The following is an 18,871-nucleotide window of genomic DNA, read 5'->3' on the forward strand; positions in this document are numbered from 1 at the left end:
TCGATTTTAATCAGTATTCCAATGAATTGCACGGATTACAGTGGCCTTCTCTAGTGTGGGTATCACAATGTCCGGTAATCCTTCAGGAGTTTCCTTTGGGGGAAAAAACCCAGACTATGTAAGGTAATTAAACCTCTTGATAAATTAATAAAACATATGGGATTGTAGGTTAATTGGGTGGCTCAGGTTTCAGTGGCTGGAATTGGCTTCTACTGTGTTGTAAAAATATTTTTTTTTATATTTAAAATTTAATTTAATGGCTTACCAGATAAATCTGTTTGAAGCGACCATTCACAATGTTGGCCTCGCTGGTAACTTTCCTATCAAATGCATGCTTGCAGAATATAAAGGAGGTGTTCTACCCAAGGTCAGAAGAAACTACAGAAGGCGGACAATGCACCTGAGAGCATAATGAAAATTTCTATTCCACTCCATGGACGCCATCTATGTCTCCTGCCTGGGAAAGGCAGCCAACAACAGTGAAAGACCTCTCAGACTAGACACACTCTTTTGTTTCTTCCAGATGGGCAGAAGGCTAAAGAGTATGAAAGGCTTAAAGACCTTTTCTTCCCAGCAGCCATCAGGATTCTGAATGAACCCCATAAAAGTGCTTGAGCTACCTTTGCTTGATGCCAATTGGTCTTCATTTTGATTGTAATTACAGGTACTCCCAATGTGCTTCCATATTCTGTTCTGGATGACCGTATCTCAGAATGGATGCATGTCAGGGAATTGCCCTACCTGTGATACTGAGGAGTAAATCAATCCATATATTCTCTCTCTCTCTCTCTCTCTCTCTCTCTCTCTCTCTCTCTCTCTCTCTCTCTCTCTCTCTCTCTCTCTCTCTCTCTCTCTCTCAGTTTCTACTTGTTTCTAAAATCTGTCTGACCATCAGACTATTGAGAAATAGAATCAGAAAAAAATGGGACACAAGGAGTTAAAATGCAGTGAAATATATCAACATGGCGGCCATCAAGGTTAGCTCTCGCGAGAGGTTGGCCATCAGCCAATATGGCGGCCACCATAGATAGGCTCGATTTTCACCATAATCGCGTATTTTATATATATTCTATATTTTAAAAAAATTTCGGTCGTATGTGCAGATGGTCGTAAGTCGCATAGATCGCAAGTCAGGGAGTACCTGTATATACTCTGTAAATTGTGTTCTTTGCCTGGCTGTATGTCTTGCTAGTGATAGCATGTTGGTCTGTTTGCAGAAGAACTCTGTATTTTGAAAGGTGAATTTCAACAATTGGGAAATGTCTGTTGCCCGTACCATAATTGCAGTAAGGGCTCAGTTCACATGTTTTCAAGTTCAGTGGCATCAACTGTGTGTGTCCTCACTTCCTTTTGTGGTTTGGGGTGAGCTGCTTGCCATGTGGTGTGCAGACGGAGTCTTCTATGCATTGTTGAGATTGAGCTTCAGGATTCAGAATAGCTCATTTCAAGTTGCATTTTTGAAATCTTCTTTGGGGAAACCCTGATTGAAGTTTTGGGAAATTCAAAAGAAACAGGAGAATGTTTCTCAACATTTTGGCCATCTCAGAAATTCCCTGTGGGAGCTGCTTTCTTAATCGTCAGTAGGCACCAACAATGAACTTGACTTAAGGGGCCAAACTTAATAATAGCCGAGAAATGAAAATTGACCCTCCTCACCAGCTAAACCAGCAACAAAGATAGGATAATATTTATGATACTTCAAATACATCATCCTGTGAGAAAATTATTCTGTTGCAATTAGAACTTGTCTTGCAATTCGACTGTTTTGTCAAGTTAAGAACTGATTAGATTTCTCCAGGAAGCATGATCTTCTGAAATTCTGTCCTTGTCGTATGTTTGCCTCAGTATTCCCCAAAGATCCATCCAGACCTTGCAAGGGAAAACTGTGGAAGGGCTTCGAAGTTTATTCATGTACTTAGCAAGGTACAAAAGCTTTGCAACTTTTCCACAATTTATCTTTTATTCTGTCTGATTCTACCATTGGAGTTTGATTCTGAGTAGCATTGGATCGTAGAGCACTTTGCCTTGGGATAATCTCACAGTGTTGCAAATTGTAGAGTATTGTCAGCAACTTTTTTTTAAAGAATTTGGATTGTACGTATAAAGGTTCTGTTTAACCGTAGAGCTCTGTGTATGACTGGATCTTGGATGCTGTTGGATTTGGGATTTCAGTTTAGTGTTGTAATCATTTCCCTTCTCCCTCCGTCTTGAGTGCTGTGGATGGTGGAAAACTCGTTGACACTGTTAAATTTCAGTGTGCAATATCAATGGTAGATTATCAGCACCCAATCCCGCCCTTACAGTTCAGCGGGTCTTTCAGACCATAATAAAACACAAGAGAGCAACTCTCCGCTTCACGTAAGCAAGATAAAATTGGATCATTTGAATAAGTACAGATTAAAATTGGGGTTGAGGAAGGGACACGTGTGGAAAGCAAATTCCTGCTCCAAAACCACCTGACTTCCAAAATTCTTTTGCTTTTATTGGCTTAATAAAGTAAATGTTACATGGGTACATGATGATAAAGTACCTGTATTAACAAAAAATGGTGCTAATGTCCATGTTACATTGAAAAGAAAAAAAAATCACTATACTAATTGTCAATCCCCACCCTTCCAAAATTCTAAAGTCAATATCCTCTGAGAATTTGTTAACAGTTGAGTTTTTATATAATTTGATATGCAAACACTTAACCACAACGTGAAGAACTGAATGCTTTTCTTGATCGCGACTGGCAAGGTGGGTTTTTGTGGCCTCTCCTTAATCGCCTTTGAACAATGTGGCTTTCGGGGGGGGGAGGGCGGGGGGTGCATTTCGAAGTCTTGCCCAATTGGATCTAAAGTCATATGAGGTGGTGATAACCCATTTCCTGTACAAAGGGCACTTCTGGGCTATAGAATTCCCACCCACCCCCCCCCCCCCCAGGAATCTGTTAGTGTTGGTGGTCATCATTGCTATGACTAATTGTTATTTCCCAAATTCCAAATCATTAACTGCTTTTAAATTCCACAGCCACCCATTGTGGGATTTGGCACATGGGACAGTTAGTTCAGGCACCTGATTTACTAGCAAGGTATCTCACCAGCATCTTGACATAAATCTTCACTCAACAAAAATCTTCCTGCCATATCACCCTCTTCAGAATATTAAATCCTCTCCCCGTGACACACATTCTGCTGTGGCACACTCTATATGACATTAGCACCTCCATCATTGTGCTGTCTGCTCTCTAATATACACTGTGCCTCTTGTTAGATATGGTAAAGCCTGCTCTGGGAAAAGTTCAACCATAGCTTCATTTAAATCCTATCTTTGTCCAGGTATTCCACTATTTATATGCAAGATCAAGTTTATTATCATCTAATTGTATAAGAACAGCCCGATGAAACACTGATTTCTGGTCCTCAGTGCAAAAATGTGCAATCACACATACAGATGTAACACACATGCAAACCTACATAGGAATAAATATTGTTGAATAAATTGTACAGTGTCAGGGGGTTTTTATGAAAGCTCATTCAGTCATTCTGCCCTCTCACTGCCCGTGGGCAGAAGCTATTTCTCAGCCTGGTGATTCTGGCTCTGATATTTCTTTTCCAACGGGAGTAGCTGAAAGATGGTATGTGCAGGTGGACGGTTGTGGGGGGGGGGGGGGGGGGGGGGGGGAACTGATGGTTATCAATCTTGCGAGTCCTCTTCAAACACTGATCCTGGCAGATCATGTCAATGGGGGTGAGGGAGACCCAAGTGATCCTCCCTGCTGCTCTTATGGTCCAGTAGATTGACCTCTGATCCGCTATTCTACGGCAACTGTACAACTCTGTGATGCAGCTCTTGATCAAGCTCCTATAGAAGGTTGGAGGCCAGTAACCTTGCCCAGCTCTGTCTTCTCAGGAAATGCAGTCGTTGCTGCGCCTTCTTGGCAAGTAAGGAGATGTTCAAGATAGATCACTTCTTAAATAGACTGTGAGGAACTTGGTGCCAAGTTATTAATGTGTAGTGGAGGGTGGTCGTCCCTGGTCCTCCTGAAGTCCATGATCATTTCCTTCTTCTTGTCCACATTGAGCCTTTGGTTGTTCTTCTCACACCATATCACAAGATTTGACACCCCTTCTCTGCATTGTGACTCATTGTTGTTGCTGATGCAGCCAACTACTGTCGTGTTTATCTGCAAACTTGATGATCTGTTAGACCCGGATCTGGTGTTGCAGTTGTATGTCAGTAACATGAACAGGAGCGGGTTGAGCACACAGCCCTGAGGGATGCTTGACATTCTGTTTCCGACTTGGACGGACTGTGGTCTTTCCGTTAGGAAATGCAGAGAGTGGTGTTGAGTCCCAGCAAGGACAGCTTCTCCATCAGCCTCCGGGGTGTGATCGTATTAAATGCCGAGCTGAAATTGATGAACACCAGGTAGCTCAGAACAGAGTGGAGGGTCAAAGCTAATAGCATCATCAGTGGAATGGTTCTGTCTGCAGTGGAATTGAAATTGGTCTCTGGGAGGTGCACTTTGATGCGTTCCATCACCAGACACTCGAAGCATTTCACAGTGGTGGAGGTCAGTGCTACTGGGCAGTAGACAACCACAAATAAAAGTTTCTTGGTTTGTGAGAATTGTGGAGAAATAGTCTTGGCTCTGTTCAAATTCAGATATTTGTCTCTTTCTTCCTGTAGGCCAAGTTTGCTATTCAGAGAGGTGCCACAGCAGTGATCTTCGATGTAACTGATGATTCCAGTGCTGTGGGTCAGGTAAGGATGACACCCTATTTTATTGTCCTCAACAGAAAAGAAAGCTTCTCATTAAAACCCACCTTTTAAAATGCCAGGAATAACATTCTAATGCAGATCTTTACACCAGCAACAACTTTATGGACATTTTTCCAAGTTGTCCATTTCATCATTGTGAGGTGTTTTCGCCTGGAGGAGATCAGCCCAGAAATGTCCTTCCTGGTGACACATCAAAGACTCAATGGGGTGGGGGCAATGATCTTTGTATGTAACCATTTAAAGGTCAGCACAGTTAGCGCAGCACTGTTACAGCGTCAGCGACCTGGGTTTGAATCGAGTGCTGTCTTAAGAGTTTGTGGCCTGTTAGTACAGTGCCCTCCATCATGGTTGGGACACAGAAACCTTTTCCGTTATTTGCCCCTGAACTCCACAGTTTTAAATTTGTAATCAAACAATTTGCATGTGATTCAAGGGCGCATTCCAGATTTTATTCAAGGTTATTTGTATACATTTGACCATGTGGAAATTACAGCACTTTTTATATGGAGCACAAGAGTAAATGAAGGAACACATGTCTTTCTCCCAAACAAACTGTGTGTCTAAACACATTGGGGTTGCAACAATAAAATTAATGAACATAGTTGATGAGACAGGGATGCGAGGCAGCTTATCAGAAAAAAATGAGGGTGAAATGAGCAACTACTCAATCCGTTGGTTGAGAGAAGAATGTTGTATGATCCAATGGCCACCCCCAAAGCCTCTAAATCACACATGTCAAACTCTGGCCTGCGGGCCAAATTTGGCCCGCGATATAATTATATTTGGCCCGCAAGATCATTTCAAAAATGTATTAGAGGTGGCCCGCCCTGCAGCGAGAGCCGATGCTGTTTTTTGGTAATGTCACCCCCACCATCCTCCCCCTTCATTGCACATCCTTCACCACCCCCTAACTATCCCCTCCCCCCTAAAACCACCCCCCTTAAAAGATGGCCAGAATATTCTCAAAAAGGAATCCAGAATGGTAAAGTTCCACAAACCTTCTGCTGGGAATCCTAACAACACCCGGGCATCAGATCCACGGGACGCGGAGGGAGCAAGAGTGTTGCAGGTTGACCGTGCAAACTTTGAGAACGGGGAAAGCAAAATTGTAACACGAGAAGTCTGTCGATGTCATCAGCCGGCAAGCCAGTTGGAAGGCTCCCCGCACAACCAGTCACTTCTCCCACCTGTCAAGCGGTGCGGCGGATTGGCGAGCGCCTGTGACTTCCTGTCGGCGCAACGGACATGGCAGGCTGCGCACGGCCCCCGCTGTTCCGCAAAGGCTGATCGGCAGCGCGCTGGGCCTGAGTGGGTGGGTAAGCAGGGGTGGGCAGAGGGTGTAGGTGAGGAGTAATAAGCGGGGAAGTTATGGTGGTGCGAGGGGCAGTTAGAGGGAAGGATGAGTAGAAGGAGGGGTGGATAGGGAAGAGGTAAAAGGGGAGGGGCAGGGCGAGTAGGGGAGGGGTGATTAGAGGGTGAGAGACAGGTAGAGGAAGGAACAGGTTGAGGGGAGAGGCAGTAGAGGGGCGTGTATAGGATGGGGTGGGTAGAGGCAGAGCGAGTGGAGTGAGGGGTGAGTAGAGGTTGGGTAAAGGACTGGTCAGGTAGAGGGATGGTGGGTCGAGGCTGAATAGAGGCCTAGAGCCTGAGGAGTGAGCAGGAAATGCTGAGTCCTGATGCAGGCCAAAATGGACACAGCCTGTGAATGCTGACTACATCTCCACAGGGACCAAATATGTTTCCCTCAGCTCAAGCAAAGGGTGAACTTGAGCTACCTACTCCTGACCTGTAACATTATCCTCCTAAAGTTATATCCTAAAGTTTAACATTACATAGGTTGAAAGAAGAGAAAACATGCAGATGTTGTTGAAAAATTTCAATAAATATTTAGTTCGGCCCTCGACTTAGTCCAAGTTTTTAATTTTGGCCCTCCGTGAATTTGAGTTTGACACCCCTGCCCTAAATCTTTCACCTTTATAATCTAGAAGACCAAGAAAAGCAGGCCCAGAGAAAGGTTGGAATGAGATAGCTTTTCTTTCATTATAACATGATCAAGTTCCTGAGATAACTGGCCATGTTGTGCTCTTTTCACTGATGTATGAAAGTTTGAGATAACCTGCTCGACTTCTCGCAGAAGAACACCTAGCACTGCCCAAAGTGTAATGTGACAAACAAACTTAAACTCACCTCCATTGCTTTCTGAAGACAACTACCAGCCTTTTGAGGTTAATTATGAGTGAACAATAGCAACTCCCACATCTCAAAAGGGAAAAGAGTTAAACAGGTCTCAGTTTTCAAATCTTATTCAAGGAATGGTCCTTGTAACAAAACTGTCTTTCCTCAACCCTGCACCTAACTGCCAGCTTTGATTATGGCCTTATGAGGAGCTCATTGTGTTCGAAACACAATGGACGGATGCAATGAAAGTCTGACTGCAGATCCCCAAATACCTAAAACCTTCCGCAGGTGAAAACACGAGAAATAAAGAAAAAATATTGAAGGACAAGAGAAAAAAAAGTTACAGTTGGTTGTGGTGCAAAAAATGTTTTGAGTGTGTGGTGCGCTGTTAGACAGAATCAGACACACACAAGGTAAAGACTGAACAACAGGCTTTAATCCACAAAGACCTCCACAGAGCTGCAGCAACTCTGTGTGAGGCCTCAGGAGGCCGGCACAGGCTTGTACCCCAGAGGGTGATTGACAGCCGACCAGGTGGGGCTTGATCCATTCAGGCTGACAGATAGGCAGGTGGCCAGGTGTTGTCCTGATCCCTTACACTCCTGCAAGTACAGAGGTTGCCCCCTGCTGTAGGCTGGTGGTGTACCACCACATTCACCCCTTCTTTAAAATTGTCCCGGGGTTGGGGGGGGGTGGGCAGTAACAAGGAATCGCACCTCCTATGTACACACAATATTTACAGGTTGAGCCGATTCATCGGCCGAGGGGTCTCTGTGACCGTCGTAGGACTGGCTCCTGGTCACTGGTCAGAGGGGAAGTGGGGGGGCTGGTGTGGTGTCGTGCGGAGGGGTGGCCAGTGGGGCCAGGATTGACATATGCGGGTCGTATTGGATGGGTGTTGGGGGTGTGGGGGGGGGGGGCAGGTTCGTCTCCTAAGGCTGAAGCAGGCCCCTGGTGGTCAAGGAGGCCCTGCTGCCTGGGGACGGGGATGTATGCCCGGTCAGCGTCATCCTGAGTTGGAGGATAGCGTGGTGTGGTGGGTGCTCCTGCTGGTGCCAGGTCCCTGGTTGAGACGGTATCCTCCCTGCCACTGCCTAACCTAACGGAAGAGTAGTTATGGTTTGCATGAAGGAGGAAAACCTGCTCTACCAGGGCTTCGGCCTTGTGTGTCCGTATATGTTTAAGCAGAAGCACCGGTCCCAGGGATATGAGGCATGCTGGGCGTGACATTCCAGTCGCCGACCTCCTGGGGAATGAGCACAGACTTTCGTGAGGGGACTCGTTGGTAGCCGTGCACAGCAGTGACCGAATGGCATGGAGCGCCTCGGGCAGTGCGTCCTGCCAGTACTCAACAGCCCACCCTTTTGACCTGAGAGCCAGGAGGACTGCCTTCCAGACCACCTCATTCTCATGTTCCACTTGCCTGTTTCCTCTTGGGTTATAGCTTGTCATGAGACTGGTGGCAATACCCCTCATTGTCAGGTACTGGCGCAGCTCGTCGCTCATGAAACTAGACCCCCGGTCGCTGTGGTTGAAGCCGGGTTAGCCAAACATGGTGAAGTTCTGCCCCAGGGCCCTGATGACAGTGGCCGTGGAGGTGTCCGGACAAGGGATGGCGAAAGGGAAGCTTGAGTACTCGTCCACTACCGTGAGGAAGTAGACGTTTCGGTTCGAGGAAGGCAGGGGCTCTTTGAAGTCCATCCCGAGATGCTCAAAAGGCAAAGTAGCCTTTACAATGTGGGCCTGGAGTGGGGGGGCAGAAGAAGCAGGGTTAACACGCCGCACAGGCCTCGGTCATGTCCCTCACATCCCTGATAGTGTACGGCCGATTTCGGGATTTAACGAGCATCGAGTCCACGCTGCTGAAGATCCAGCTGCGCTGGATGGGTCACGTCTCCAGAATGGAGGACAATCGCCTTCCCAAGATTGTGTTATATGGCGAGCTCTCCACTGGCCACCGTGACAGAGGTGCACCAAAGAAAAGGTACAAGGACTGCCTAAAGAAATCTCTTGGTGCCTGCCACATTGACCACCGCCAGTGGGCTGATATCGCCTCAAACCGTGCATCTTGGCGCCTCACAGTTTGGCGGGCAGCAACCTCCTTTGAAGAAGACCGCAGAGCCCACCTCACTGACAGAAGGCAAAGGAGGAAAAACCCAACACCCAACCACAACCAACCAATTTTCCCCTGCAGCCACTGCAACCGTGTCTGCCTGTCCCGCATCGGACTTGTCAGCCACAAACGAGCCTGCAGCTGACGTGGACTTTTGCCCCCTCCATAAATCTTCGTCCGCGAAGCCAAGCCAAAGAAGAAAAAGAACAACTGGGTGGCGCCTGAATGGCAGAGGGACTCATGCAATCCCTGCAACCTGTCATCATGCGTAGATTCGCAGGTGCAAGTGAGGGCACCAGGGGAGACGTTAAACTTCCCAGGGCGGTACTGGATGTCGTAGCTGTAGGTTGCCAGCTCAACTCTCCAGCGCAAGACCTTGTCATTCTTTATGTTGCTCTTGTGGGAAGTGTTAAACATGAATGCCACGGCCCGCTGGTCTGTGAGGAGCGTGAATCTCCTGCCAGCCAGGTAGGGGCGCCAGTGGCGGACCGCTTCCACAATCGCCTGGGACTCCTTTTCAATGGCGGAGTGCCCTAACTTGGAGCCGTGGAGGGTCCTGGAAAAGAAGGTGACAGGGTACCCCCCCCTTGATTGAGGGTAGCAGCGAGGGCCACCTCAAAGGCATCGCTCTCCACCTGGAAGGAGATGTCCTCATCCACAGCCTGCATCGTGGCGTCCGCGATGTCTTGCCTGATGTGGGTGAAGGCTGCCTGCGCCTCAGGTGAGAGGGGAAAAGTTGTGGCTTGGGCCAGTGGGTGGACCTTGTCCAAGAAGTGAGGGACCCGCTGCAAGTAATAAGAGAACAGGCCCAGGCACCTGCGGAGGACCTTTAGCGTGGGGTGGGGAGAGGTATCTCCATTAATGGGCGCATCCTTTCCGGATCTGGGCCGATGACTCCATGGGCCCCAGGATAGCAAGGCGGATGGTGCTGAACACACACTTCTCCTTGTTGTAAGTGAGGTTCAGCTCCGCAGCCGTCTGGAGGAATTTTTCCAGGTTAGCGTCGTGGTCCTGCTGGTTACGGCCGCAGATAGTGACGTTATCCAGATATGGGAACATCGCCTTTAGCTTCTGCCGGTCTACCATGCAATCCATCTCCCGCTGGAAGATGGAGACCCCGTTCGTGACCCCAAAAGGAACCCGGCGGAACTGGTACAGACACACGTCCACCTCAAAGGCGGTGTAGGGCTTGACCTTCGGGTGGATAGGGATTTGGTGATATGCCAACTTCAGGTCAATCATGGAGAAAACCCGGTAGCGGGCAATCTCATTGACCATGTTTCCGATCCTCGGCAGGGGATAGGCATCCAGCTGAGTGTACCGATTAATGGTATGGGTGCAATCCACGACCATCCTCGGCTTACTTCCCCCTTTGACCACAAGGACTTGGGCTCTCCAAGGGCTGATACTGGGCTCTATAATGCTTTCCGCCAGGAGTCGCCACACCCCTGCCTTTATGAAGTCCCTGTCTGCAGCACGGCGATCGGCTTGCAGCCTAGCGCAAGATGTGGGAAGAGTGCCAGTGGAGTGATGCGCAGTGTGGAGAGGCCGCAAGTTGGCCGGGGTGGTAGGTTGGCGTGCTGTGCAATGTGAGTGGAGGCCGGAGCCCCCCGAAGGCAAGGGTGACGCCCTGCAGGTGGCACTGGAAATCCAGGCCCAGGAGGAGTGATGCGCAGAGTTTGGGCATGACCAGGAGCCTGAATCCTGTGCAAGTCCCTTCCCACTGTTATATCGACCAAGCAGTGCCCGAGGGTACCAATAGTCTTATCCTTGGTGGCGAGGGCGATCGAGCAGGTGGTGGGATGGACCTTTAACCTTAGGGAGTGGGCCACACTTGGGTGAATGAAGCTCTTGGCTTCAGTGCTGCCACTGTCCAACAGGCACTTTGTTACCTGCCCGTTGACTCGCACGTCCATCATCGAGCATCCGAGATCGTGGGGATGTCCCTGGACAGCGTGGTGGCGGCCAGGACCATCTCGAAGTCTGAGTCATCGCTATCAGAGGGATGGGGAGCATCGATAGGGCAGCCTGGTCATCGCCCGTGTTGACCACGTCATTCTCAACATCGTCGGTGGCCCTCCTGCCTGGCCCAAGATGGCAGCGGCACATGGGGAGGCTGCAGCACGGCTGGCCTCCTTCCCCAGCTGTGTCCGCTGCGCTGGGGGAAATGACATCATCACGGCCAGCGGCAGTGAGGGCACTACATGAGCCGGAAGTGACATCACACCATGAGCTGGAAGTGACGTCGCTGTAGTTCTCAGCAAGCGGCGAGGGCTGGTGCAGATGCTCAGGGCACACGCTGGGACGGTTGCTGGCAGGGCCAGTTGTTGCGCGGTCAAAGTCGGGGAAGATGGAAGTCGTCACAGGGACAATGCCGTCCAGCATGCGCATGTTGTGGGGGGGGGGGTCCGCGGAGGAGGCAGGGAGGTCATAGAGGGCCGCTGAGCTGCCGGCAGGTTTAGAGAGGGATACTTTTGTAAAGTAGCCTTTCTTGCCACATTGGGAACAATACAGGTTCCTAGCTGGGCAGTTTTGGCGTGATCATCAATCTGACCCGCACCAGGACCCACAGTACTTACAGGGGCGCCAGGCGCCTGCCACAGTAAAGTTCTCCTCCCCAGCTTGGCCTGGGACTGCAGCTGCAGTGTGAGAGGGCCATGAGGGAGCCTGGGGAAAACCAGAATTGAAAGCTTCGACATGCAGGGTTGCTGCTTCCATGGTTTGGACCACTTCCACAGTCCTGGTTAGGGCATAGATGTCGTCTTCCAGCAGCTTCTGCCGGATGGCCCTCAAGCGTACCCCTCAGATGCATGCGTCCCGGATCAGCCTCTCGACCTCCTCTGCACCTAACCCAGGTTCAGCCAGGCACGGTCAGGCCAACTCTCACAAGTGTCCCAGGTAAGACTCAGCCGTCTCCCCAGGTTGCTGGGCTCAAGTGTTGAGGAGGTACCTTGCACAGACCACATTCATGGGAGGCTTATACAAGTTCTCAAGAGTTTCCATTGCGCTCTTGTACATGGTGCAGCCTTTGGTTACCTGGAAGGCACAGGGACCCAGCTTTGACCGGAGTAGGACCAACCTCTTTTGATCGGAGTCCAGGATGTCGCCCTCGTGTGCCTCAAAGATTGCCTCGACCGCTTGCTGCCAGATCTCGAAGCATGTCTGGGCTTCCGGGTGGCGTGGGTCAACCTCGAGGCTCCCTGCGCACAGGAGTTTTTTCATGGCAGCCGTGGGAAAATTTTGTGGATTAAATTGTGGTGCAATGTTAGAATCAGACATACACAAGGTAAAGACTGAACAACAGGCTTTAATCCACAAAGACTTCCACAGAGCCAGGCTGGCTGTGGCTGCAGCAACTCAGTGTGAGGCCTCGGGAGGCCGGCACAGGCTGATATCCCGGAGGGTGATTGACACCCGACCGGGTGGGGCTTGATCCATTCAGGCTGAATGATTGGCAGCTGGCCAGGTGTTGTCCTGTCCCCTTACACTCCTGCAGGTACAGAGGTTTCCCCCTGCAGTAGGTTGGTGGTGTACCACCACAAGTTAGTAGTAGAGTTTTGGGTGGTCTTGAAGCAGTGTGATGGTGAATGTAGTGTGGGGAGGTTCAGGAGCCTGATGGTTGAAAAGGTGCTTTCTTGAACCTCAAGTGCTCAGAATCAGAATTTATTGTCACAACCATGTCACAAAATTTGTTATTTGGCAGCAGTATCATGGTGCAAACGTTTATGCAAACCACCTTACAAAATAAATTTTAAAAATAGAGCAAGAAAAAAAAAGGTAGTGTCTATGGTTCATTTAGGAATCTAATGGTTGTTCTCAAGCTTGTCTTCAGGCAGCCGTACTTCCTTCCTGATGGTAGCAGTGTGAAGAGAGCATGGCCTGGGTGCAGAGGGTCCTTGAGGATAGTGGCTTCTTTCTTAAAACACTGCCTCTTGTAGATGTCTTTGATGAAATGAAGACTGGTGCCCATGATGTCACAGGCTGAGTTAACAACCCTCTGGAGTTTTTCTTGCCCTGAGCATTGGTGTTGAACATCATCTTCCTGTTTTATTCTACTCCTTAACATATACAGTAATGATACGTTAAGTCTGGATCCTTTGGTAAAGTGTACAATATCTGCCATCAGCTGTTTCCAACACGGGAATGCTTGAGCATGTTTTCTTTGCTCGAGAGGGTATTTTGTAAGAGTGCCAAGCCACAAGATGACATTATGCTAGAATGGCCACCCAACCTTTACTCTTGAACATTGGATGAACAGAATGCAGCTTTCTTCAGTTTGCTGGTATTTAAAATCATTAGGATTTGCTTTAGCCAAACAGGAAAATGTGACTCGTTCAAAGAAAGTCACAACTTTGTTTCCAAGATAGAAAATAAATGGAATTGGAATCATTCACAAAAATAGAATTTTGTTGAGTTTAATTGGTCATTTCTAGTGTATCAGGGCAAAACAGGCAAATAATCCATAGATAATCTGGCACTGTCTGTAAGTAGTTTGCAAATTCTCCCCATGTCTGCATGGGTTGCCTCCCACCCTTCAAAAACATTTGGGGATTATAGGTTTCGTTTGGGGGCATGGGCTCATGGCCAGAAAGGCTTGTTAACATTAGTGTCCAAAGAGGATCTCTAACTGACAAGCAGCTTTTTTCACCCAGACTGAGTGTCCAGATGTTTGAAACTGCAGGCTATCTGAATGATGGTAAATTTGGTACAAAGTATTTTGCATCTGGACTCAGGCACATGACTTTCAGATGAGAAAGTGAAATTAATCATGCTGGATGGTGCAATCTGGTGTTAAAGAGCAGAAAGGAACATCACTGCCATTAACAGCCCTTTGTCCAAAGTTCAATTGTACACACAGTTAAATGCAGACCCTTCTATCCACCAGATAGTTCTCATCCCTTCCGATGCTGATTAAAACAGGCACTTGCGGAGCTTCATGATGTGGTCAAGAGAGGCCCCACCCCTTCAAATCATAGTCAGAGATTTTAACCAGGCTTATTTCAATAAAGCCCTGCCCCATTTACCACTGTCATGCAACCTGCTGCACCAGAGGTCCCAGCACACTTGATCAGGTCACCACCAAGATAAGGAAGGCTCTCCGTTCTTTCCTGAGACTGCATTTTGGCCAGTTAGATTTCCTTCTCCCTTCATACAGACAGAGCCAAAAGAGAGAGATCAGGATAGCCAGAAGGTAGCCGTGGGAGGCTGTAGAACAGGACTGCCTCGTCGTGGATGGGGCAGTGCTCAAGAGCTCAACTGAGGGCCTGAATGATTACACCAGAGCCATTAAGGCTTTATCCAAACAGCTATGGATGAGGGTGTCCCCACCAAATTGTTCAGGGTTTTTCCCAGCCACAAGCCCTGAATGAACAACAAAATTTGAACCTGCTGAGAGCCAGATCACAGGCATTGAAGTCCAGAGGTCCAGAACACTACATGAAGAGCAGGTCCATGAAAAACCCTCTCCCAGGTGAAGTGGAGATTCCAGATGAGAATGGAAACAACAGGTCTAAATGACATAACCTGCTACAAAAACCAATCTGTTGCAGTTGGAGACAGCAAAGCTTCACTCCCAGATGAAGTCAAAGCCCTTGATGCCTGGTTTGACCACCAGAACAAAGAACAACCATTGCACACCCCCATATCCACTGATCTTCTACTGACAGTATGTGAGGATGACGTGCAGGATTCTTTCAGGAGAGCGAATACAAGGAAAATATCTGATCTGGAGGGGGTACCTGGCCAATGTACTGAAAACCAATTCTGACTGACTTGCCAATGTATTTGCAGATATTTTCAACATCTCCCTCCAACAGGGTGTGGTATTCACCTGTTTCAAACCGGGCTCAATCATACCAGTGCCCAGGAAGAGTGTGGTACCCTGCCTAAATGACTACTGACCAATGGCACTCACATCCAAAACCTGGGCTTTAATATCCCACGATGTAATAGGATCCTGGATTTCCTCACCTGCAGACCACAATCAGTGAAGATTGGTAAGAACATGATCTCCATTAGTAACGAGCACCACAGGGCTGCATTCTTAGCCCCCTTTTCTACATGCTTTACACACCTATGGTTTGGTAAAACAGCAGCACCATCTAAAATTATGGTGACGATTCTACAGTAGTGGGTTGTATAAAAAAGGGCGATGAGTCAGAACACAGGAGGGTGATTGAAAAATTGGCTGAATAGTGTTCCAACAACAAATTCGCCTCAATATCACCAAAACCAAGGAGCTGATTGTGGACTAAAGGAGGAGAAACCCAGAGGTTTGCAATCCAGTGATCTTTGGCAGAATCAGAGGTGAAGAGGGTGAGCAAATTTAAATTCCCTGGAGTCACTATCTCAGAGGACCTTTCCTGGACTCAACACATGAATGTTATCGTGAAGTAAAAAAAAACATCAGCACCTCTACTTTCTCGGGAGTTTGCGGAGGTTTGGTATGTCATCAAAAACCTTGTGGTGGAAAGTGTGCTGACTTGGTATGGAGACACCAATACCACTGAGCAGAAAGCTTGCCAAAACGTAGTGGACACAGCCCAGAACATTATAGGCAAAATTCTCTCCACCTCTGAGAAAATCTACATGGAACGCTGCCATCAGAGGGCGACAGCAATCTTCAAGGATTCACACAACCCAGGACATGCTCTGTTCTCGCTGCTGCCATCAGGAAAGAGGTATAGATGCCCACAAGTGTTGTTCCACCAGGTTCAGGAACACCTGCTACCCCTGCACCATCAGACTCCTAAATGATAAACTCAATCAGACTCATTTAAGGACTTTTACTTTGCACATTTATTTATTACTGAATATTTATTTTCTGTCTTGCACAATCAATTTGTTTGCACTTTGTTTACATTCCTCTTTTTTCTATATGTATCGAGTACAGTTTTTTCCACTACCAATATGTAGAAATGCTGCCTTGCCTGTCGGAAAAGGAATCTCAGGGTTGTATGTGATGCATGTACTCTGACAATAAATCTGAGCTTTGAACCTTGTCTAATTCCATTAGAATCAATATTCCTCATCTCGTGTATCATTTCTTTATGATATAAAAAGGGGCCTATATTAGAATTGAAGAACCATCCTGCACCCAGAATACTACTAAGGCTTGTAAAGATACCACAAAGCAACTTTGAGTTCGGTGTATTGAAAGAGATCATCGGTGATGGATAGGGTTGACAAAACTAAATGTTAAAAGCAAAGTGCAGGTTTTCTGCAGAAGATGAAGTGGACATTAATAATTATCAAAAGAAAAAAAAAATCATCGTATCTGGAAAGTCCACCATCTGAAAGAACCTTTCTCTGTTGGGTTCCTGGACCATTATCAGTGGAACTTGTGCAAAATATTGACCGAGCTCCAGCGAACAAAAATAGGGATTTAGTGTAGGAGTTTGAGAGGAAAGATGACCTAATACTGATGTTAAAAGTGAATCGTGGAGATGTACAGAGAAATGAGGTGCAATATTGTTGGTGCTGAAATATTGAGTTGCCCATTGTGTATGGAAGCTAATAGCATTGTTTAACATCAGCTCTGGTACACTGCTTCTCTTCTACCTATCCTGATGTTATATGTACAAATACATTGAAATGGAGCTTTATCTGTTTCATTCACTGTCGATGGAATCCTCATAATCTCTCGTGTTTTGTATTTAAAGAATATGGGTAAATTCTACCTCCATGAATATGACACGAAATGCATGGCAATTGGAAATGTGCTTTTTTTTTGTCAGGATCATTTAGAACTGCAAAGCCTTTTGCAGGACTGCTATTCCTTGTTAATAATGACGGATTACTGATTATTGTTGGGCACAGAATCCACTCTGCTGGCCTCCAATGAGATACTCCTTGATTTAGTTTCTCCTCCTTCCCATAGCTAAAACAGAATCCAGAAGATCTGTTGCCTCGCCCCGTTATCCTGATCAGAGGACTGGATGCTGCCAAGCTGATGAATGTCATCAACACCAACGGCGAAGCAGTGGTCAGGATTCGTGTTAAGAACTACATGGGTCGGGTGAGTCTCGCCTCAGAACCTAAACCTCACAATTAATTTTGCTATTAGGGCAGCATGGTTAGCACAGCGGTTAGTGCGGCGCCAGTATCCTGGATTCAAATCTGGCGCTCTCTGTAGGGAGTTTGCATGTTCTGCCCATGACCTGTGTGGGTTTTCCCTGGCTGCTCGGGTTTCCTCCCACCCTCCAAAACGTACGAGGTTGTAGGTTAATTGAGGTTTCAGAGGCCAGAACCAGCTTCTATCATGTGGTAAATACATTTTTTAAATAATTTCACCGCCACTTGGTGCATTTTCTAACCATAACTCGGTCAAGTTCCCCACGTTTTCTCTTCTGCACGATTAATTGTTGTGCAACCTAACGTAAGTCCCACCTTTGGGGGATTTATACAGAATTCATGTTCAAAGTGGTCCCAAAGATAGGTGAAAGAAGTGAACAGGTGGGAATGAGGGTGCCTCCATTACTTGTTTTAAACCGATTCTGAAAGCGTCTGGGGCAGTCAACTGTTTTCCTAAACTAATTATAGGGCAATTGACATGTGGATGGATATTTCCTGGGATGTCTCCGTAAGTGCAGCCTCAAAATAACTCCTTGTTTATTCTCTTTCAATAGAAAGTCTAAAAGCTTAGTAAATCTGGAAATGAGTTTGGGGTAGGAAATGTGACTGCAGGCTGGGAGCACTTTAAGCTAAACAAAAAGCCTTCTCTATTCATCCCACTGAGAGTACTTCCTGAAATCTTATCCATTTATTGAGGAGAATAATAGTCGCCTCCTGAAAGTGAGGCTCCCAATGAGTTGCTACGGTTCCAAATTTAGGATTGAACAAATCCATATTCCGAGCATTCCAAGTGGCTTGTAGACTTCTCAGCTTATGATACGCTAAGTAAACAGGCAGACCTGTTAACAATAGATACAGAAGTGATCCCTTAATTCAAACATCTTTCATCAAACCTTTTTTTTTAAAAAAAAATACCAAATCCGCTGCATCATCTGTCTTTGTGGCCTGCTTTTAAAGACGAGGCAGTGGATCACGTTTTGAACTGCCAACAGTACACCAAATTTCTGGTCTGGCTTAATTTCTTCTGGAGGCCCATTTACATGGACACTACAATTCGGAAATATTGATTCAAGATTCCTTTATTGCAGTATGCACAAAATTCATTTTCCCTTGTTTGCCCTGTAAAAACACACAAAGAATGTCCCTCACAAGATGAGAAATGGAAGCAAAGGAGAGTCATCTCAGAGAGATGGAGTCTCTGTGGAAACTCTACTTTGCTTCTCATAGATACTGCCTCTGCCATCGATGACAATGTGCTCCCGTGACCTCCATAGCTGCACAGCCATCTATCCTGTCCAGTGGCGAACCCAAGCTAGAAGCATCTACCCCCTTGTCAGCCTCTGCTTCCAATCACCCAATGTGATTAAGAAGCTGTCAGCACCTGCAGTGCAGCCATCCAAGAACCCTGCTTGCCAACGGCACCCTCACAAATCTGTTGTGAGTCCTTCGGCTGCCAGGCTCAAAGCTGGTCTCCTGCACTGTAGAATTTTCTCCGAGGCTTCTCCTTTTCATTGATGGGGTTGGTTGGGGTGGGGGGGTTGGGTGGACATTCTCCTGATATGGTGCCCTGTGCCAATCCACGACACATCCAGAGCCTGGTCTGGGGCTACTGAGTATGGGTGTTGACATCATGGGCATGGACCTCTGGATTCTCTGCTGTGTTTATGTATATTAAAAAAAACATGTCTGTGGCTCTGTTCCATGGACAATTTAAACCTGTACGGGGCCATTGGACGGGAC

At 47.3% G+C, this 18,871-nt stretch overlaps 1 protein-coding gene across 9 annotated transcripts in view; it reads left to right on the top strand.

Moving 5' to 3' along the window:
• The window catches only part of LOC138749824 (E3 ubiquitin-protein ligase RNF43), a 208,494-nt gene that overhangs the window by 174,964 nt on the left and 14,659 nt on the right, over positions 1-18,871 (top strand). For all 9 annotated transcript variants that reach the window (XM_069911733.1, XM_069911735.1, XM_069911736.1 and 6 more), the window contains 2 exons: positions 4,675-4,749; positions 16,938-17,075. In XM_069911733.1, coding sequence (XP_069767834.1) covers positions 4,675-4,749; positions 16,938-17,075 — 213 coding nt within the window. The remainder of the gene's footprint in view (positions 1-4,674; positions 4,750-16,937; positions 17,076-18,871) is intronic.

This window comes from Narcine bancroftii, chromosome 14, assembly GCF_036971445.1.
Source record: "Narcine bancroftii isolate sNarBan1 chromosome 14, sNarBan1.hap1, whole genome shotgun sequence".
NCBI classification, from domain to species: domain Eukaryota; kingdom Metazoa; phylum Chordata; class Chondrichthyes; order Torpediniformes; family Narcinidae; genus Narcine; species Narcine bancroftii.